The sequence below is a fragment of the Diabrotica virgifera genome, chromosome 3 (genome assembly GCF_917563875.1).
Source record: "Diabrotica virgifera virgifera chromosome 3, PGI_DIABVI_V3a".
NCBI lineage: Eukaryota > Metazoa > Arthropoda > Insecta > Coleoptera > Chrysomelidae > Diabrotica > Diabrotica virgifera.
In genome coordinates this window covers 131,640,791-131,664,021 of record NC_065445.1, presented here as the reverse complement: position 1 = coordinate 131,664,021, position 23,231 = coordinate 131,640,791, and the positions used below count along the sequence as shown (strand labels likewise).

The 23,231-nt window shown below is 32.1% G+C and overlaps 2 protein-coding genes across 2 annotated transcripts in view; one reads left to right on the top strand and one right to left on the bottom strand.

Moving 5' to 3' along the window:
• LOC126881317 (uncharacterized) overlaps positions 1-23,231 on the top strand; it is a 261,916-nt gene that overhangs the window by 167,185 nt on the left and 71,500 nt on the right. The gene's annotated exons all lie outside the window — the stretch shown is intronic.
• LOC114337754 (glutamyl aminopeptidase) overlaps positions 1-23,231 on the bottom strand; it is a 92,803-nt gene that overhangs the window by 59,056 nt on the left and 10,516 nt on the right. Inside the window, exons 2-3 of the mRNA XM_050645532.1 lie at positions 22,455-22,806; positions 16,870-17,014 (exon numbers count right to left, since the gene is read on the bottom strand). Coding sequence (XP_050501489.1) covers positions 16,870-17,014; positions 22,455-22,806 — 497 coding nt within the window. The remainder of the gene's footprint in view (positions 1-16,869; positions 17,015-22,454; positions 22,807-23,231) is intronic.

Below are 23,231 nucleotides of genomic sequence, written 5' to 3'. Positions count from 1 at the left end.
ACCTATATATTTGCTGCAGCCGGTTTTGATGATGTACATAGTTCTAAACAAATAAAGATCAAAAAATGGTAAATTTTTGCTTTTTTCGTCTATTACTAAAAAGTGAAGCATTCCAAACAAATTTGAGAATAAGAAACTCATAAATCATATAAAAAAATTCAATATGGCGTTCCCTGAATATGTCTATCCTTATTTGTTGCTTAGAAAATTGCAAAATAAGTCATAAATTTTGAGATTTTATAAATGTTCATAACTTATGTAAAAATTAAGTTAGAACCTTCGTATTACACTTAATGCTGAGACTTCATATGCTTAAATTCTATCTTAAATTTCAAAGCAATTGGTCAAATAGTTTAAAAGTTATTTAATTTGTTTATCCCAAATTCATTTTTTTGCAACACTATAAGTCAGATAATTATGAGGTTACAGTAATACTTTGGATAGTTTATGAAAGAAGAACTTTTATACTATTAACTTATTTAAAAAAAATTACAAAAAGTAATTTTAAACAGTGTAAAATTATTTTGCAAAAACATGTCGATTTTTTGCTTACTTATAAACAATTAGAATAACTTTTTAACCGTTACCCGTAGAAAAATTATGTTTTCATATTTAGAAAGACTGAATTTTTATACACATTTAGAAAGAAAAACAATGAATTGTCCTAGGACAATTAGGGACGAAGTTAGCCCCCCTTTTTTTAATTCACATGTTCTTGCAAAATAATTTTGCAATATTTAGAATTATTTGATGTCATATTTTTTTAATTAAATTAATAATGTAAATCTTCTTCTTTCATAAACTATCCAAAGTATTACTGGAACTTCATCATTTTCTGACTTATAGTGTTGCAAAAAAAATTAATTTGGGAAAAACAAATTACAAAAGTTATTTGTAAATAACTTTTAAAGTATTTGACCAATTGCTTTAAAATTTAGGGTGTGATTTAAGCACCAGAATTCTTAGCGTTCCGTGTAATAGGAAGGTTTTAAGTTAATTTTTACATTTATGAATATTTATAAAAACTCAAAATTTATTATTTATTTTGCAATTTTCTAAGCAATCAATAAGGATAGACATATTCAGCGAACGCTATATTGAAGTTTTTTATACGATTTATGAGTTTCTCACTCTCAAATTTGTTTAAAATGCTGAACTTTTTGGTAATAGACGAAAAAAGCGAAAATTTACCGTTTTTGATCTTCATTTGTTTATAACTATGTATATCATCAAAATCGACTGCAGGAAATATATAGGTTATTATTATAGATGTTCATACTACTCGAAAAATTTGGTTTCTTCCTGGAGGGGGTTGTGTCACCAACAGGATATTTTGTTTGCTTATTTCTCTGAACTAAATACAACCTTGACGTCCACAACAAATTCACAGATTTGCAACATCTTTGTAACGTAATTAATAGACACAAGTTTTGTCAGACTAATAAAAGCAACAATGGACTCGTCAACAGCAACTGTCAGAATACAAAATGATCTCACGGACACTGTTTAATCTGTATCCCGAATATGTGATAAAAGCTAATCTTCTAACAAAAAAATCAATACAAATTTCCACCTAAACCGATGACATCAGCAGTATACCAATATTACAAACAGCGCTCTATAACAAATTATGCAAAATTACAAAGATGACGCTGGGAAGATCGCCTCATAAGAATGGATAATGGACAATGACAGAACACTTAGTATAACGCTTGTTGGAACTATGGTGGACGTCGGTCGGTCAGTAGGAAGACCAAGGAAGAGGTGGATAGACGAAGTGAGAACCCAAGCTAAAGGGATATTGAGGGTGGATAACTGGAGGAAAGCAGCCAGGGACCGAGATACTTGGAGACGGATGCTGCGGAAGATCAGGGCCCGACTTGGACTGTAACGCCATAGCAGAGAGAGAGAGAGAGAGTAAGGGAAAACATACCTCATTTTTTACTTGCCCGTTTGTTCCGCTCCAATCTACAAAACTGTTACCAGTCCAATAGAATATTATGGAAGCGAGTCATGGGTAATGACAAAACATAAAAAAAGAACGCTGGAAGTATATGGAAGAAAAATTCCAAGGAATATATTTGGACCTATTAACGGAAACGGAGTATGGAGATCCAGATAAAATCATGAATTCTGCCAACTATTCAAAAAGGTATCGATCTTAGAATTCGTTAAACTTGAGAGAATTCGATGAACTGGTGATGTAGTGAGAATAGAGGCCGACAGATTACCGAAAAGAGCCGTAGATAGGAAAATGCAGGGCGTGAGACCAAAAGGAAGTCCACGGAAGGTCAAACGGTGGGAGGATGAAGTGGCAGCGGACCCGCAAAATTTGCTAGACGTGAAAACTTGCAGAAGATAAGAGCGGTGCGGAGCTGGCAACGTTAGAGATTAGAGCATAGTTTGGAGCAGACCAAAACTCAATTTGGGCTTTAACGCCATTGGAGAGAGTTAAAAATACAAAAACATGTAGATTGTGACATATATTACGTAATTAACATTTGAATAAAGTTCTTTAGTCAGACAAATAAAAGGGAACACTGCGAGTGATTCTCAAAACAGATGGAGCACGACTTCTAAGGAACACAAAAGAAAATATGGAGAATGATCAGAGGACAAAAAAAAAAGAGATGAACGAACTAATAAAAACGAAACACATTCAGAAGGAAACTTGTGCAAACTATTTTCGATCTCTATTAGCTAAAGATGACGATAATGGACCACCAAAACCTGAAGTGACAACAAACGAAGAAATAAAAATGGAAGACGCAGAGGTAAAGGAAGCATTGAAATTAAAAAATAGAGAATTACAAGGAGAGGACAGAATATCGAATGAACTCCTCAAATACGGAGGACAAGATCTGATTAAACCACTATTAAAACTAATCCAAAGAATAATAGAAAAAAAAAAGAGAATGGAAATCAAGCATCCTAATACCTCTTTTTAAAAAGGGAGGAAAATCGGACCCGGAGAATTACAGAGGAATTAATTTATTAAACACAACACTAAAAGTAACGACCAAAGCGATAACATTAGCAGAAGAACAACAAGGTTTTAGGTCGGGAAGATCATGCACCGACGTTATATTTATAATGAGGCAGGTTCAAGAGAAATTATTAGAATACAACAAACAGGCATTTATGTTTTGTGAACCTTAAGAAGGCATTTGACAGAGTCAAATTAAAGGACGTTATCCATTTATTGTACGCAAGAGAGGTGCCTCTAGGTATAATTAAAACGATCGAAAATATCTATCAGAACAACACAATAAAAGTAAAAGTAGATGAACTAACTGACCCAATTGAAGCTGGCAATGGGATAAGACAGGGAGACTCCCTGAGTCCTCTATTGACCAACCTGATCATGGATGAAATAATAAAAAAGTAAGAACTAAAAAAGGATACTAATGGAAGAAAAACAACTTAAAAAATCTGCTATGCAGACGACGCAATACTAATCTCTTAAAGTGAAGATGATTTACAACGTATACTGCACCAATTTGATACAACCGCTAGAAAATTTAACAAATTTTCCCAAAAAAGACCAAATGCATGGTTATAACAAAAAATCTAATAAGATTTAAAGTAAAGTTGGACGGTCAGATAATAGAAAAGTCATGGATTTTAAATATCTAGGCATCACACTATCTAGCTACGGAAAGTTTGAAACAGAAGTGGAAGATCAAAGGAATAAAGCAAACAGAACCGCAGGTTGTCTGAATGAAACAATATGGAGAAATAAAAATATCGGAAAAGAAGTGAAAGACAGAATTTACAAAACAATCATCAGACAAAACGACATACGCAGCAGAAACACGACCTGATACAGCAAGGATAAAAAGAATGCCAGAAACAGCAGAGATGAAAACCCTTCGAAAAATCGATGGTAAGACACTATCGGATACAGCTACAAGTGCAGATATACGACGGAGGTGCAAGGTGGACAACATTAATTAATACCTGGGTAAAAAACAGAAGAGTAGAATGGAATGACCACATAAGCCGAATGACAACAAATTGAGTAGTAAGGACGGCGAGAGACGGTTCCCCAGTAGGAAGACGATCGGTGGGAAGACCAAGAAAACGATGGAATCACAACTTAGTGTTTGCACATTTAAAACCAGACAGAGTCATGTCGACACAAAAAGAAGAAGAAAAAGAATATTTATTATTATTACACAATACCTAATGATTCTTTATGGATTTATCTTTTATATATACTTCGTCTAATTTACTAACCGTTGCACGTCATCCGCCTCATAGCCTGTGACGTCACATGGTACCAACACGAAATATTTAGGCGGTAGGTGTGTTCTTTTTTAGAATCATTTTGCCTAGTACACTGGAATTACAACCATTAGACATATTTTATTATATACCCGTAGAAATAATATTTGACGATTTCTATTAATGTTAACCTAAAGAAATACACAATAATATGTTTCATTTAATTTGTATAAATGGATTATAAAGCGTTTTTATGAAGCAGATTTGTTCGGAACACACTGTAACTGTAATCGAACGAAGGTGACATTTTAGAATAAATTGATAACATTTATTTGACAGTTGCGGTGATGACACTTCATATTTGTTTATATTCTTTACCATAAGTAGGTATCTGTTTTATTATATTTAGTTTTTATTATTTACTTTACTATAAAAAGATCCTCTACTATAAAAATAGAAATTTCACCTAATTTTATCACGACTTGGAATAATCGAGGTATCTGACAACTTTTTTGGTTGTTATTGTAGACATATACAAAGAAACCTACCGGCTTCATGCCAAGAGTTCGGAGCCGTTTTTTAATTATTAACAATGCAGTGCAAAAACGCTTGCACTGCAAATCTTAAAAGATTGTAACTTAATTATTGTTCTCTATTTCTTAAGTTTTTACTTATCTACATTGAATATTAATTTGTTTTGTTGTATAATGCACGTTTACAATAATTATGTGATATATTTGATTTAAAATGGATTCAGGATTTTTTTTATGGTATGAATTCACTTTTGACCGGTGAAAGTAAACACAGAATGTTTTACATAAAAATGAAAAATTATGATTATGTATAATTTGCAATTTGCACTAAATAGTATAAGATAGGAATATGTTGCGATAGCAGTAGCCGTTATTTTTTAACTGTTATTTCACTGAAGCTATTTCACACTGTTACATCATTTTCATAACAACTGAAATATTCAGGTAGCTGACTACTTTTTTAATTATTGTAGACCTATAGGAAGAAAACCTACCCGTGTCCTGTCTAGAGTTCACGTTCGTTTTTTTAATTATTAACAATTTAATTTGTATGTAATTTCTACATACATTACATATGTGCAATTTTATTATAAATGTATTAATTAATAAAGGGTCTACTTTGTTTAAACATTTCTTGAAAAAATTATTTTTTTCCAAATAGGTACCTATTTTCTTAATCGTATCATTATAGTATGGTATAACTAGATCCAAACCCAGACATCCAAAGTGAAAGTTATCCTGCAACACCAAATTGTTCTATATGGTCTACATCAGAGGTTCTCAATCTGTGGTACATGTACCACTGGTGGTACATATCATTATTGGCGGTGGTACACAAAACACAGAAAAAATTAAAATAGTAGTACTTAGTAAGTATTGGTAATACAATTTAAAAATATAGGTGGTACCAAAAATAATAAAAATAACTGTAGGTGGTACATCACTCAAAAAGGTTGAGAACCGCTGGTCTACATAATGTTCAGAAAAAAGTCACACCATTTTGAGCGTCGGGTTTGGGGGGAAGAGGGGGAGAAATCGGTAAATTCGTAGTTTTTTAAGTTTTTCGTCAATATTTCTAAAATTATGCGGTTTATCATGAACAACCTTCTATACAAAAATGTTCTACATTCAATTTGAAACAAAAAAGGTCCTCTGCATAATCCGTCTAAAATGAACGGCTCCAAAGTTATGGAGGTAGTATAATATAATTGGTCCAAAAAAGGCCTAACCCAGACATTAAAAGTAAAAGTTTTCCTCCAACACCAAATTGTTCTATATGGTCCAGGTATTATTCAGAAAAAAGTTACTCCATTTTTTGCGTCCCGTTTGGGGGGTAAATAGAGGAGAAATCGGTAAATTAGTAGTTTTTTATGTTTTTCGTCAATATTTCTAAAAATATGCTTTAATGTTCTATAAAAAAAATGTTCTACATTAAATTTAAAACAAAAAAGGTCCTATACATAATTGTTATAAAATCAACGATTCCACAGTTACGGAGGGTGAAAAGTGGAGGTTTTCGATACTTTTTATATTTTTTGAGCAATTTATAATATTTTTACTGATTGAAATAAATTTTCTTTAACAGGATTTGCTATTTCAGTGGCCGATGGTATGTTAGTGATAATCCCTTGAAGAATTAAACGTCAACCTCACCACCCAAAATCATCTTCAATTGCCCAAAAAATATAAAAAGTATCGAAAACCTCCGCATTTCACCCTCCGTAACTCTGGAACCGTTGATTTTATAACAATTAAGGATAGGACCATTTTTGTTTTAAATTTTATGTAGAACGTTTTTGTATATAACATTGTTTACGCTTAAACATAGTTTTAGAAATATTGACGAAAAACGTAAAGAAATAACTAATTTACCGACTTCTCCCCCATCTCCCCCCCCAAACCGGACGCTCAAAATGGTGTAACTTTTTACTGAACAATATGTGGATCATATAGAACAGTTTGGTGTTGGAGGAAAACTTTTACTTTGGATGTCTAGGTTAGGCCTTTTTTGGACCAATTATACTATACTACCTCCGTAACTTTGGAATCGTTCATTTTAGAAGGATTATGTATAGCACATTTTTTATTTCAAATTTATTGTAGAACATTTTTGTATAAAATGTTGTTCATGCTAAACCTCATCGTTTTAGAAATATTGACGAAAAACATAAAAAACTACGAATTTACCGACTTCTCCGTCTTCCCCCCTTTCCCCCCGAACCCGACGCTCCAAAAGTGTACCTTTTTTCTGAATATTATATGGACGATATAGAACAATTTGGTGTTCGAGGATAACTTTCACTTTGGATGTCTGGGTTATGTCATTTTTTGAATCAATTCTATTAATGATCATAGAAAAAGTTAAAGTATATTTTAATAAATAAATTATTTTTATTAAATAATAATTTATTGAACATAATTTATTCATTAAAATATACCTTAACTTTTTCTATGATTAATAATGATAGTATCATTACAAAAAATGGATTTTTGAGAAAATATTATTTTTTCAAAAATTATTTAAAAAATTAGACTGTTTATTAATTATTAAATGTCTAGACAAATTACATATTTGTAATTTACACAAAAGTACATACAAATTAAAGAAAGAAATATCAAAATTCATTGAGTAGATCCCAAGATATAGAAAATGGTAGTAGTTTTAAGTTGCTTTTTTAGTTTTTGAACTCGTGCATTTTTCGGCTCCCGCCAGGTAGCTGACAACTGTTTTAATTGTTGACCTATAGGATGAAAACGTACATGTTTCCTGCCTAGAGTTCGCGTTCGTTTTTTAATTATTAACAATTTAGTGCAATAAACGCAGAAGCTCCCCCTTCACTTACTATGACTAATCATCATTTGAACTACATTTTTAAAAATTCGAGTAAAATATCATCTTTCCGAATACCTACAGTCGGAAAAATGAAAGAATACCCATGAACGAACATATAAAACACGCTGTATTTTCCTGTCACCGTGTCACAAAGAAAATTGTCCAACGCAAGTACATGTAATAATAATTCTTACATGTACTTGCGCTGGACAATTTTTTGTGTGACACGGCGACAGGAAAATACAGCGTGTTTTATATGTTCGTTCATGGGTATTCTTTCATTTTTCCTACTGTATGTAAGAAGATGTTTTCTACGGACAAAATTTTTAAAGTTATTGTAAATGTTTATAAACTAGTATTTTTTACTATACTAGATAATTTTTTATCTTTTCTTGATACATTTTGATAGGATCACGTTTCTACTTTCATTTGGCATACGCAGAATTGTCCTATCTTCATTATTTTCTGTCATTTGTTATTGCAAAACAAAGGTCTCTGGGATAAACAAATAGAATACCTAACTTTTAAACTAATTAATGGATCGGTCTCAAATTTTGGGAGTTTGTTATGTACCCCAATACCCAACTTTGAGTAAAGCGAAACACTAAAGTTCTAAGTTAGTTTTAGGAAAACTTATTAATAAATAACGATTTTCAGTTATTTTGCAGTTTACGAAGCTACAAATTAACTTTTTGACTTTCAAAAATCGTCATTTTGAAGGTTTTCAATGTTCTAAAAAAATAAATTTTGTAATTTTATGTCAACTATTTAGCTTTTTAATTGAGTGCAACAAATGGAAAAAATCGCATTGATTGCACCAAATTGTTATTAATTAAAAAACACGAACTCTAGGCAGAAAACATGATGGTTTTCATCCTATAGGTCAAGTCCACAATAACTAAAAAGTAGTCAGCTACCTTGATATTAATTTTATTGTCCCGAACATGGTCTATTTCTTGCGTATTTCCCTGGCTGGAGTATTATATCAGTACGACGACACGAATATTATCTCCTTGTAATAATTCAGTTTGAAAATCCCAACTCTAACTCGATTTCCTACTGGTAATCTTTAGTTTCAGCAATATGTGCAATATTGATGTGATCAGTCAATTCACCGTCTTTGCGGTGCTTCTGTCGGCCCAATAATCACTAAATTTATGACTTCCGTTTTTTTGGATGAATAGTGTTAGGTTTAAGATAACAGAATGCTATGTTTGTTTTATTTTTGATATGAATGCAATTTCTTTTATTTAAAAACGAACGCCCACTTCTATTTCATTGATGGATGAATGATTAATATACATATTTGTTATTCGATTTTAATTTTTAAATACAAATATTTTTCTGTACAGTATTTTTGCCGCCCCAGGGGCGTCATTTGATAGGGTTAGGGGAGGCAGTTGCCCCCTCCCCTGAAACTGAAAATGACTGAAATTTACAAAAAATACTTTCAGTTTTCATCATTACATCATATAATATATATAAATATATAATATAATATTGTATATTATATAATGCTTGCCCCCCCCAATCAAAATTTCAAGCCCCTGTGCCGCCCTCTCACAATTTGCCGCCCTAGGCAGCTGCCTATATTGCCTAATGGATAAAGCAGCCCTGCTGGCGTAGATAATGACGTGCAACGGTAAGTAAATTAGATGGACTATAGTGCATTTTTTGCTATACCGTGTGGTATAATTGAATCCAACAAAAAGGTAGGTACTAGATAGGTGTAGGTACTGGAAAAATCTATTTAGTAGGCGCTTTACAAAAATTAAACTACAAATCTGCATGTGTATTAGTGAAACTAAACCAAGATATCGATTGTTTGTTTAATGATGAAACGTCATAAAAACTAAAAACAGAACCACCAGTAAAATTATGTGCCTACGTACAACAATATTTACAATGGTGTCTAAAATTAACCTAGCTTTCGTGCCACATTCTCTTTACAGTGAAGGTCACAGAAGTATACTAATTAAATTTCTTTTGTTGATTCATGTACTAGAGATAATAAAATATTGTAAGGTTGAAGTCTTTATGGAATGCCTGCAAACAATAGATAAACTTTGACACTGTTTTCTTTTGACGACTCTTTACCTAACATATTAATCATCCTTCAGGCTCTGCTTTTCAACTACTTTTCGACCATGTCAGCATTAATTTATCAGATTTATCAGTTTTGGTTAGATGCTGCAGCTTGTAATTTTGAATAATATTTCTACGTATTATAACACTTATCACTGAAACTCTGCTTAGGGTAAGTTTGTGGGTGGATTACAATCCGACAAACGAGAACTGGCGGGTGGCCTTGCGAGAAAATACATAGCGAGAAATAAACAATACGAGAAGGTCAGCCAGTCAGCCGCCAGCTCCCACTTGTCGTATTGTACGTAGCGTAAAAACTACTAAAACTGATCCTAAAAACGTCTACATTTCTACATCTAAGCCGACCTGACCATCGGACTGACAAGGCTGACAACGTTGGGTCTGACTTTTGGAGCGTGTGTAGGCTTGTCGGACGACAAAAATTAGTTATCCTGACAGTTAAGTTGACGGATTTGGTCGGGTGATCTTGCTATTCCAACTCCAACATCCCGACTGTCGGGTCGGGCTATAAATTTTAATGATCTATTTATACACAAATGACGTGTCAACTATGAGAATTTACTACTTGAAGCTGTATATTTTAAAACGTCGTATTTTTGTAGGTACTCCCAATTCTACCTCTCTTCAATCCTGACCCCTCAGAGAGAGTGTAGTGGATGACGTGATGTCGTGTATTGTCCGTCTCCAAAGATCTCTGTCTCTGTTCTGTTTCCTTGTATAATGAGTCTTACTTGACTGAATACATCTATGCTCTCCCGAATACGTTGTTTATTTCGTTCCTTCCATATTCATTAACACACAAAAGCATAAGTTTAAAACTATAAATAAAAAACAATTTGCTTACACTAAAACATATAATATACCTACATTGGTACGCGGAATAAAAAATTGCACTAGGTAGTTGGCTACTAACGTTTTGTCAGATAGTTTGGTCGGGACGTATGTAGAGCTGACCCCGACAAAAATAGTCGGGGCATTCTGTCGTCTCAGGAGGTTAGGTTGGAATGTGTAGGCGTTTTTAGCCCGGACAAAGCTGTAAGGTTGAAAATCAGACTAACTACCTCCCTTCGTAAAAGGAATCATTGTCAAAACAACCGAAACACATCCTCGGATCAGAAATGAAACTCAAAAACGAACAATGTAAAGGAAACTGATAAAGAATATAGGTTAGTTGAAGGGAAGGTACAGGCATATTTTAAAAACTAAAAATGAGATTATCGTTAACGAGGAGTTAAAAAAACTGAAAATGATCTACTACATAGTAACAATGGAAATCGAGCAAAAAGGACAAGGCTCCGAAAATCTTGGACAATAAACCATTTTTCTCAAGTAATCTTAGAGATATGTGAGTGAGTGTCTGTTTGGAACCAAAATTACACGACTTCGGTTTTATGGACTAAAAAAATAGTAAAGATATATTCTACAAGGGAAATATTATTATTAGGGTATTTTAATAAAAGAAACTGAAGAAAAGGTACCTAACGACCAGTAGCGTAGTGGGGCGGTAGGGGCTGCCCGCCCCGGGCGGCACTTTTTAGGGTGCGGCTAAATTTAACAATAAATAATAAAAATACTTTGTAAATATTTGAACCATTTTATATTTTCATCGCAACTACAAATTCGGACCGATTGAAAGCAGCACGAATTTTTCATTACTTGTGTAATTTGTAATTTGAATGATATTTTGTAGCGACTGGCAACAACGTCTATACTGCCTTGTGGGAAACGTATATACGATCCTGTACTTCGTGAACATCTTGTGAGGTCTAAAATATGTGGCAAAATTTCAATCACTTATATGTCACCACAAATACAAAACGAATTTTTTTGTCATTTTGGGAAATAATGTTCGCCAACATATCATTGGACAAATAAAAAAGGCTAAGTATTATTCAATCGACAGCACTCCAGATCTTTCTCATAAATATCAAACAAGTCAAGTATTAAGATGCGTATCTAGTAATTGAAAATCAGGAAGTAAAAGTAATGGAATCTTCTATAGATTTCATTGAAACTAAAGACACAACTGCTGAAGAAATTTCAAAGATGATTTTGAACAAGATTCAAGCTGATGGCCTTGATATAAACAACTGTAGAGACCAAGCATATGATAATGCTACTGTTATGGCTGGAAAGAATTCAGGAGTTCAGCAAATAATTCAACAAATAAACCCTAAAGCAGAATGCGTACCTTGCTCAAATCATTCGCAAAATCTAGTTTGTTTACACGCTGCCTCAGTTGAGGTGGATTCATTAACTTTTTTGGCACTTTAGAACGTTGCTATTCTTCTTTTTCCCATCGACACATCGTTGGGAAGTTCTGATAGCAGCTACAGGCGAGAGCAAAAAGGGTTCAAGACACGCGGTGGAGTGCAAGAAGCGATGCCGTAAATGTGACATGGCATCATTACAAAGACATTCTCGTCACTTTGGAAAAACTGAGGTGAAAGCAGGTGAAAAACTGAGGCAGGTGAAAGCTTAAACATTAGGACAGATGCAGGTGCTTTACTGGTTTCGATGCAGTCATTATCCTTTTTTTGTTTTTTGGGCCTGTGCCAACCGGTGCTACATGAAGTGAATGATGCACAAAATATTTACAAACAAGAGGACTTGACATAAGATTGTGCGCTCAGAAAATAAATGCTGCGCAGATGATATTGACAAAGAAAAGGGAGAAATGGGCAAATGGCGCCGTAGGTTATGCAAAAAATATGTCTGAAGAACTTGGAATTTCCATAAAACCTCGGAGGCGCATAACAAGAAAGCATATTTTTAATGACGGAACTAGACATGCTAACTTGTCTTGTGAAAATGAGTTGAGACGAAAACTGTTTTCTTCGTTAAATAGTTATTATAGAAATTCGTGAGTGTGTTCAACAGCCACAGAAGTTAACGGATAAGTTTATATAACAGATAAATTGACGAGCAGGATTTCAAGCTGGAAATACTTCGACTGAGGACTTTCGTTGCTGCTATACAGGCAACGAAACTAAATTGATAAATTAAATAATTGCAGACTCACTTGAATTATTTAAATTTATTGTTAAATCCAAGCTGGAAGATACTCTGCCCAATATTTTAATAATGTTCCGAATATTTTTCACAGTTGCTATAAGCAATGCCAGCTGTGAGAGAAGTTTTTAAAAATTGAAATTGATTAAAAATTATTTAAGATCGACAATGAGTACTCTAAGACTAACTAATTTGGCTATTTTGTCTATTGAGCAAGAGGTGTGTGATGGATAGACATTGACGGTGCAATAAAATACTTTGCTCTTAAAAAAGTATAAGTATAAATGTTTAATTGAAGACGGAAATTTTGTTTTTAATTCTAACAAATACTCATGTTACTTTGAAATAAAAATAAAAATATAACATTATAGTATCGTTCTAGTTCTAATTAAAAATTGATTTTATGTAATCTTGTCAATCGTCAAGGTGTACCTACCTAATCTTAAGTGATAGCTACAAAAGTTATGTCAATGTATATAATTGGTTAAAGTTAAATAATTTTTGTATTAATAAACGTGATTGTAAAACTTAGATAAACTTTTTTATTTAAAATCTAACCTGTATAATGCAAAATAAGGATGATTGTTCTTGCTGAAAAGTTCTCTATAATTAATGTATGTAATGTATAGTATACATTAAATTAAAATACCTAAACAAGAGGGCGGCAAAATTGTCCTCCGCCCCGGGCAGCTGACACTCACGCTACGCCACTGCTAACGACAAAGGCATATTAAGTATCGTACTGAAGTAACCAATAATAACGGAAAAGTGATATCCATATGCACCCAAAAACAACTTAAAAATGGTAAATAGTCATTTCGAATATCAAGAAATACACAAATATACAGTTGGGTCCACGATTCTTTACCCGTGCGTCATTAATACCTGACGAGATAAAACCCATACTTTTTATCTAGCATCATTCTCTTCCACACATGAAACTAATGACAAACCAGCTACCACCTGTTATTAAGTAAAAACACGTGTTATTTTTATGGACGCTCTAAACTCAGTACATTGAAAAGAGATAGGTACAAAAAACACGCTTGTGGATGTTTTCAGATTTTAAGTACAATTTGTGACGTTTCTAATCTGTTTACTTTTATGGCTGTCAGTCTGTTGAATTTTTGGCTGTTTTTTGTCTAATTTTTGCATTTTGAAGGTTTTTATATTACAGAAACGGTTGTTTTCACAACAAATTATATATTGAAGTTTGAAATTTTATGGTAAGCGTATTTTATTTTGCCACTAATTTTAACAACATACAAATCTAACCTCATTCACACAGTTAAGAAATGGTTGTGTTTAAGTTTCCGCCAAAGTGAATAAAATGGCAAAAAAACATATTTTATTGAATTGTGTTATAAATTGTTTGTTTATTTATTAATCACTAATGATATTAAAAGAATTTATTAAGCTACTTCAAATGTAGCTGTAATTATGCATTCAAAGCAAAACTTACATTTGACATTCTATTTATTTGATAACGCCAAATTTCATAATATAACCCGTGATCGGAGCAGTAGCCACTTTCTGTCGCTTGCTGTTGCGTTTAGTAAATTTCCGACTTATTTCGTATGCTTTAAATGATGACGCACTGGTAAAGAACCCTGAACTCAACTGTACAGGGTTATTCACTATATTTTGACCCACTATAATCTGATTTATTTACAGAACTAGAAAATAATGTAAAATACAAAAGTTATTCGATTTTTAAATTATGATTAATTGACATATATTTCATACTAATAACGTCATCCATCTGGGCGTGATGACGTAATCGACTATTTTTTAAATGATAATAGGAGTCCTATGCTAGCTTATTTGAAAGGTTATTCAATTCTCTATTCAGTAAGTAATATAAACATTAAGATAATTATTTTTTACAAGGTGTCCAAAAAAATTCTTTTGAATTAAATTAATTGACAAAAAGAAGAATATATGTAATTTATTTAATTAAAAATATCGTCTACTACTGTTAGAAAACAGAAATAAAAGTTTATCGCACAAATAAACATTGCTTTTTGCTTAAATTCAATGTTTAAACTGCCAAGAGGCAGATGGGTGGCAGCTTGAACTGTTCAATAAACATTTATTTCTGTTTTCTGACAGCAGTAGAATATATTTTGAATTAAATAAATTACATACATTCTTCTTTTTGTGTCAATTAATTTAACTTAAAAATTTTTGGACATTTTGTATAAATAATCATGTTAGTGTTTATATGTATTACTGAATAGGGAATTGAATAACCTTTTAAATGAGCTATCAGGCGACCCCTATTCTCATTTAAAAAAATAGTGGATTACGTCATCACGCCCAGATATATATGTCAAAAAAACGTAATTAAAAAATCGAATAACTTTTGTATTTTACATTTTTTTTAATTCTGTAAATAAAGCAGTTTACAGGGCGGTCAAAATATAGTGAATAACCCTGTACATATGGAGAAATGATACAAGATTACAACAAAAACGATCATTGATTACAAGCGAAACATATTTCAATTATTCTAAAATTTCAAGAGGTAAGAGTGCAAAGTACAGATTGCCATGATGGTCACTGTAACATCCAAAACGGATAAGCACTAGAAGAAGAGTACTTAGAAGACCGACATGTAAGAGCGATCACTACTTATTGGGAGCAGATACATCGGTACAAGAAAAAACGATAAGGCTATCATAGACCACGAAGAATAAGAAAAGCTAGAATCAAAGAAATACAACTAGACAAGGCGAAAACGGCGGGTTCGAAGGGAAAAATATTCCCATGAGATTTTTTTGCATAATCACATTCGTGAGACATCCCAGAATAAGGTTCAAGAAGTCGCCCACGTGAAAATTGGGCCAATTTTTTTTAACAATTTTTTTTAATCAAATTGCAAGAATCAATATTTTTGGCCCGAACAATTTTTTCTTTAATTTTTTGGACCATTCTGGACAAAAATGATCTGTTATAATTTTTCTCTAAAGTTGATAGTTTTCGACTTAGAAGCAATTTAAAATTGAAAAATACGAAAAATGGCGACTTTCAAGGCTTAATAACTCGGTTAAAAGTTATTATTATGAAAGTCAATATATGTCTAAATCAAAGTTTAAAGCCCCCCCTACAAGATCCTGAAGAAATTTTTGTCATTATTTTATTACTAAGCTGTTATTTTAAGTAATAATAATAAGCGCCATGCACGTGTGCGGCGTCTGTAAATGCTGAGTGCGAGAGAGAAGCCATTCCAGCAGTCCAATTGTGCATCTTACTCGCACTCACATTTACAATCGCGCCAATACGATATAACCGCTCATTGTTATTAATTAGAAATAACAGATTAGTAGTAAATTAATGACACAGATTTGTTCAGGATCATGTAGCGGAGACTTCAAAATTGGATTTAGTCACTTTGTGACTTTAATAATGATAATTTTTAAGCGAGTTATTAAGTCTTAAAAATGGCCATTTTCGCGTTTTTCAAATTTTAAATTGCTTATAACTCGAAAAAAATCAACTTTAGAGAAAAATTATAAGATACCTTTTTTGTCGAGAATGGTCCAAAAAATCTAAAAAAATTAGTCCGGGCAAAAAATATTGATTTTTTCAATTTGAATAAAAAAAAATTGTTAAAAAAAAATTGGCCCACTTTTCACGTGGGCGACTTCTTGAACCTTATTCTGGGATGTCTCACGAATGTGATTTTGCAAAAATATCTCATGGGAATATTTTTCCCAACGAACCCGCCGTTTCCGCCTTAGTTGAAAGAGGAAGAAAGTGTTAGGGGGTTATACAGATGGTAAAGAATTAAGGATTGGGGTAAAATGTGATGACAAAATTTTAATTCACCAAAACGCATCATGAATACGTTTGTCGTTACTACTGACTCACCTTAAACGACTGCATATTACCTATCGAAATATATACAGGGAGCTATTACAATTACAATGTTGTGGGCCAATATTATTTTAACTTTTTTACTAGTAAACAACGTATTTTATTTGCAACTCGTAACATTAGTAGATTCTGTTATATTGTAAGAGTAACCCTACTTAATTTCTTGTTGTACTATAACTGAAACGAAGTACCTATATGCTAAACATTTTCTATACAAGAATTAATTTCTGGTATATTCTATATATGTGTTTTCATTGTATTGTGATAAAGTTTACTTACAATTTCAGGCATATTTGAAATAGCCGCATAAGTTTCGTTTGGTGATACCAGCTTAATATGGTACTTAGCTTTAAATTGAGGTTCGTCAAAGCAGGGAAATACTCGCCTGGCCTTGTTCGGTTCCAAATCCGTGACATAAACGTATCTAAAAAAGCAACAAAAATTAATATACAGTGCGGTGGAATAAATGTGAATAAGCAAAACGCTCGGACAGGTCGAATTTTAAACTAATCATAGTATATTGTAGCATCAACGTTTCGATCTTTACGCGATTCCTCTTCAGGTGACAGGCATAACTTTGATTTTTTTAAATGGTAAAGTACATCATATGACACCTCATTTAACAGCTTTTGAAATACTGATTACAAAAATGTATAATACTTTAATCCTTTTTGAGAGCGTAGGCGCAAAATTTCGGTCGAACACTTTTTAAACGCATTTATTTTTTCGAATCCTGAGAAAACTAATAGGTATTTTTGAAAAATTTAAACGCAGAATGAAAGATTAGATTATTACCGAGGGCTGGCAGTCCATTAGAATAAACAAAGAGTTTCTTTTGAATGATATATTTGAAATTAAAAATCACACTAAATTTTCTCTTTTTTTTTTACCACTGTGACTTTTAATTAAACCGTGTATTAAAATAAACATTATAGGATTTCTCAGGGACTTTGGACCATTGAGAATACTGTAATATTTCATTCTGCATTTAAATTTTTCAAAAATATGTATTAGTTTTTTCAGGATTCGAAAAAAATGAATTGCATTTAGAAAGAATTCGACCGAAATTTTGCGCCTACACTCTCAAACAGAATTAAAGTATTATACATTTTTGAAATCAGTATTTTAGGAGCTTTTAAATGAGGTGTCAGATGATGTACTTTCCCATTTAAAAAAAATCAAAGTTATGGCTGTCACCTGAAGAGGGATCGCGTAAAGTTCGAAACGTTGATGCTACATTATACTATGGTTAGTTTAAAAATCGACCTGCTTATATTCTTAAAATAAACAAGTTAACAGGGGGGGTAACCTTTATTTCACCGCACTGTATAAGCTCAAATTCAGCACAAGGCAGATAAAGCAGTATCTATTATCAGCACAGCATTAAATTAATGACTGATTATGTAATCCCATTTGACAATATAATTACCTATATAAAATTAGAAAAACTCTTAGAGGAATATACAGTATGGTGCAAATGTTTGGAATAAATTCGTTATTTCGTAAGCCAGCGGCTTTAAGAAAAAATCTAGAAACAGGTCGATTTTTATTTTTAAATTATGATTTTTTGACATAAAGGATATTTAATTCTCTATTCAGTAATATAAACATTAACATAATTATTATACAGGGTGTCCAAGAAACAATTTTTTGAATTAAATTAATTGACACAAGAAGAAGAATGTATGTAATTTATTTAATTCAAAATACATTCTACTGCTGCCAGAAAACAGAAAAAAATGTTTTTGATAAATAAACATTGCTTTCCGCTTAATTTAAATGTCCAAGCTGCCACCCATCTCCCTCTTGACATTTTGAACATTTAATTTAAGCGAAAAACAATGTTTATTTGTGAAATAAACATTCTTTTCTGTTTTCTGACAGCAGTAGAATGTATTTTGAATTAAAACATACATTCTTGTTTTTGTGTCAATTAATTTAATTCAAAATAATTTTTATTAGACACCCTGTACAAATAATTATGTCAACGTCTATATTACTGAATAGAGATTTGGCTAAACTTTCAAATGAGCTAGCACACGACCCCTACCTCATTTAAAAGAATCATCGATCGCGTCATCACGCCCAGATGAATGACGTCACTAAAGTATGATACATATCAAATCATCTAAAAATCGACCTGTTTCAGGATTTTTCCTTAAAGTCGCTGGCTTACGAAATAACGAATTTATTCCAAACATTTACACCATACTGTATGGACCAGTTAAAGACAACATCAGACAGCGATCCAGAGTGAGAACTAATCGAGGATGGGAAGAATTGTATAATAAAAATAATAAAGACGGAAAGATTAAAATGGGCTGGTCATGTGGAGACACAAGATCAACATGTTGTAAAGCTGTCTTGAACTCTGGGTAGAGAACTCCGAAGAAAAGAGACCTCTAGGAAGACTAAGGATGCGGTGAAGAGTTAATAGTGCAGCAGACTTAGGCCGTATAAATATTAAACAAACAGAGGAACCGTTGCAAGTGGAAGCAGATTGTTAAGTCTGCGAAGATCCACCTCTGATTGTAGTGCTAGAGAAAAGAAGGAGAATAACAATCTACCTTGAAAGTAGAACGCACAGATAGATATTTCGAAATATATGATCCGACCATAAACGAGGTAATAGAAATCGTGAAGAATGGCCCCACTAACAAAGCATCGGGTAAAAACAGAATAAATGCAGAATTATTCAAGTATGGAGGTACGCAGAAATATTGATAGAAAATGTTCACTGGCTCATTAATATACCGGGTGGTGAATCGGAAAACGGGCCATAGGAAACTCAATGTAAAATTTTAAACTGTTGAATTCCTGCTTCCCTAATTATGTTACATCAAAAGTCATGAGAAGTTATTTGTAGAGGATTGAAATCTGTATTAAAAACAGAAGTTACAATTGTTCTACGATTTAAACACATTCCAAAATTTTGAAAAATATAATGTATTTACCGCAGTAGGTATGTGTGGGCATGTTAGGCCACACGTTACTATTTAGTTGACAGTGAGCACACTATTGACTGAAGAAAATATCTTTATTATTAATACTTTCTCCTTAACTGAGCGTACCTGATCAACTTTATTGTGTTTTAAACAATAAATGATAAAATAAATAAAGAAATTGACAGTTCAAATTGTTAATATAATAAATTCATTGTCACCGAATGCAATCTTATACACATTATTGCACTGTGTGTAGCGTAACTTTGGCGTATTTCTCTGAAAATTGTATTATATTTTTAAAAAACTTTGAATAATTATTGTTCGTAGAACAATATTAACAGTTGTTTTCAATACAGATTTCAATTCTCTACAAATAGTTTCTTATGACTGTTGCTGTAAAATAATTAGGGAAGCAAGAATTTAACAGTTTAGAATTTTACATTGAGTTTCCTATGGCCCGTGTTCCAATTCACCACCCGGTATATGAGAATGAGAAGAATAATGAACCATGAACTAATAAATATAATGAAGGGAGTTGGAAGTTAGAGTTAGATTTATTAAAGCACAGAGACTGAGATGGCTAGGATACATTAAGAGGAAGAAAAACCACCTACTGACTAAGAAGGCGACTAGATAGAAGCCAGAAATTGAAAGAACAAGGGGAAGATCCTGAGAGAGATGGGACGACCAGGTCATGAGGGACTTCAAAATCCTGAAAGTTGGAAACTGGAGGGAACTATGCACATGCACACATCGAAATGAATGGAATAAAATTATAACGAAAGCCAAGTCACATAACAAACTTTGACAATACCAAGAAGAGTGCGGAGTGACTCACTGCAATAAGCGAATCAGAGAGCTCAGCAAGAGCGGCAAACATTCCAGCCGGAATGAAAAGCCTTGATGATAATAATGAAAATACCTAAGTACTAAATAATATGATGCGTAAAAAACATAAGTATTTTTAAACGCTTTTCTTTAGTTCAATAGTTTGCGTTAAATCTTTAGACGTTAATTTGACTGCCTTTTCTCCAATGCAAATGAATGAAAATTTGAAGACATATGCATTCGTAGGAACAATACACACTCATGGGAACAAAAAAATGTTTTTTAAATATGTTTATTAATTTTTTAAATAAAAAAAACGATATTAATGGAAAATGCTTAAATTCTTAAAAACTTTTACGGATTGTAGCTAATGCTATTATGAACTCTACATAATTTCACTTTTTACGTTAATTGTTTACGGTATGCTTCATAAATAAACAATAAAGTTTCAAATTTTGAACGCTCATATATTTGATTATATAAAAATAGGCGCTTATTCGATTCGTGTCAAATTTCAATACGATACGAAATAAAACTTCATTCCAAAACTTGAATTCAAAAAATTCGTGTTTTTATCGTAGTCTTAGAAAAACCACCGTTATAGACGTTTTGTGCTACAATGAACATTAGAATTCGTTTTGGCGTATTAATTTAACGCTTACTTTAGCTCAATCGTTTGGGTCAAATCTTTAGACGTTAATTTGACCGCCATATGCATTTGCGGGAACAATACACGAATAGTCAATAAAATATTTTTTATGTTTATTAATAATTGTTTAAATAAAATAAGGATTTTAACCGAAAATGCTTAAATTCTCTTGTTTTTTACAATGAAGAAACTTTAAACTTTTATAGATTATAGCTAATTATATGAACTATACATAATTTCACTTTTTACGTTAATTGTTTACGTTATGCTTCATAAATAAACAATAAAGTTTCAAATTTTTTGCCGATTCTGACTACTTTTCATGTTAGTACATCATATGTTTTATACATATTTTAATAAACATGACGATATATTTTAATGTTTGAAAAGTGAAAGACTAAAAAGTAAAAAATAAAAAATACAGTAAAACCTCGATATAACGGATCTCTATAACGGACTTCGGATATAACGGACAAGAAAAACCGGTCAAATGAAGACCACAGGAAAATAACTTGATAAGTCACATTTTTGGTTTCGTTCAGGAGAACATTTTTAAAGTTTAAAATTCTGTGACTATGTTAAAATACTTCTTACAATCAATTAGAAAAAAAAATTGATATACATATTGGTTGATTGTTTACGTTTTAGTTTCTTAAAACTATATTGCATAGTAATTACCTGGACTTATCAACGTTTTCCCCTGTTTGGAATGGACATGTCAAGTTCTTTTTCTGTATTGGGTTTCTTTAAACACTGATATCTTTTAACTTCAAGTTATTACTCTGTATTGTGTTACTCTTAGAAACGATGTAATTAAAGCTACAAAGTGGTATTAAAAACGAGAAATGTCAAAAATTAGACTTATCAAGTTCTTTTCCTGGTGTCTTCAAATGTGAAAAAAGATTAAAAACGTCTCTGTATTTTACAAAGAATTTCAATAAACTTTTTATTATAGCATAATGCGGACACATTTCAAATCATAAAAAAACAGCAAAAACATCAAAAGGGCAAACAAAACTTAAAAAAAAAAGTTTTTTTGATTTATTTTAAACCAATTTTTATATAACGGACTTTCGCCTTTAACGGACACCCCGTCCCCCCAATTAGTCCGTTATATCGAGGTTTTACTGTATAAAAAAATATTTTAAGAAACGCTTTTCTTTAGTTAAGATTGACTAAAATTAAAAATATTATAAAAAAATTAACCAAAAAGCAAAAATAAAAAAGCTGGAAAAATCTAACACATTCGTTAAAGAAAAGCGTGGGGCGAAAACCGTTTATTCGATGAAGACGCGCCAGGCTTTTCTTTGACGAATGTGTTAGATTTTTTTATATTTTTAATTTTAGTCACTCGTAACTAAAGAAAAGCGTTTCTTAAAATTTTTGTTTTCATATTTTTTTATTAAACTATTAAGAACACAATAATTATTATTAATACTTACTCTTTAGTATCTTTATATTCATATAAAGCTTTTATTAGACCATGTGAGGGTCGAATTTTTCCAGAATACTTAAACAACAGTGTGTGCTCTCCCGGTTGTAAAGGACCATTATTATATTTGACTGTTATTCTTTCTTCTGTTTCTTCTACATAACAACCTTTTATTTGGTTAATATAAACATCAGTTATATTAAGTTCATCGCTATGTAATGTAATACCATTTAAGCTTATTTTAGTCACTACATAAATGATGACTTCTCCATGAAATACATCATTATCTAAATCAGGTTTGATTACGATTTCGTAGGTTATTGGCACAGCTTCTGATGGATTGAGCCGATAGGTTAAACATTCTAAAAATATATATAATTAGTTAAATATAGCAATTTATAAAATTAATTATAAAATCAAGCTAATTATTTATTGTTTTCTGCTGCTTTAATGGTAGGCGAGCAGTGACTCGAGCGCGTCAGAAAATTACATTGGGAGAAATGTACCCTTACCAAATTGTAAATGTACCCTTACCATATTATGGAATTTAGTCTTAATACAGGGACGTGCGTTGTACACATAGAACAATCTACATTTCAAAAATCTGACGATTTGAGCAGGGCATAAGTGAGTCACAAAGTTTCAAAAAAAAGCGAATATTTCGCGAAATTAATGTCAAATCGAAAAACTGAAAAATACGTGTTCAATATTTTTCTACACAGCCGATATACCAGAGTCTCATAATACTACGATCGCTTACTTTGCTGATGACGTAGCAATACTAGCT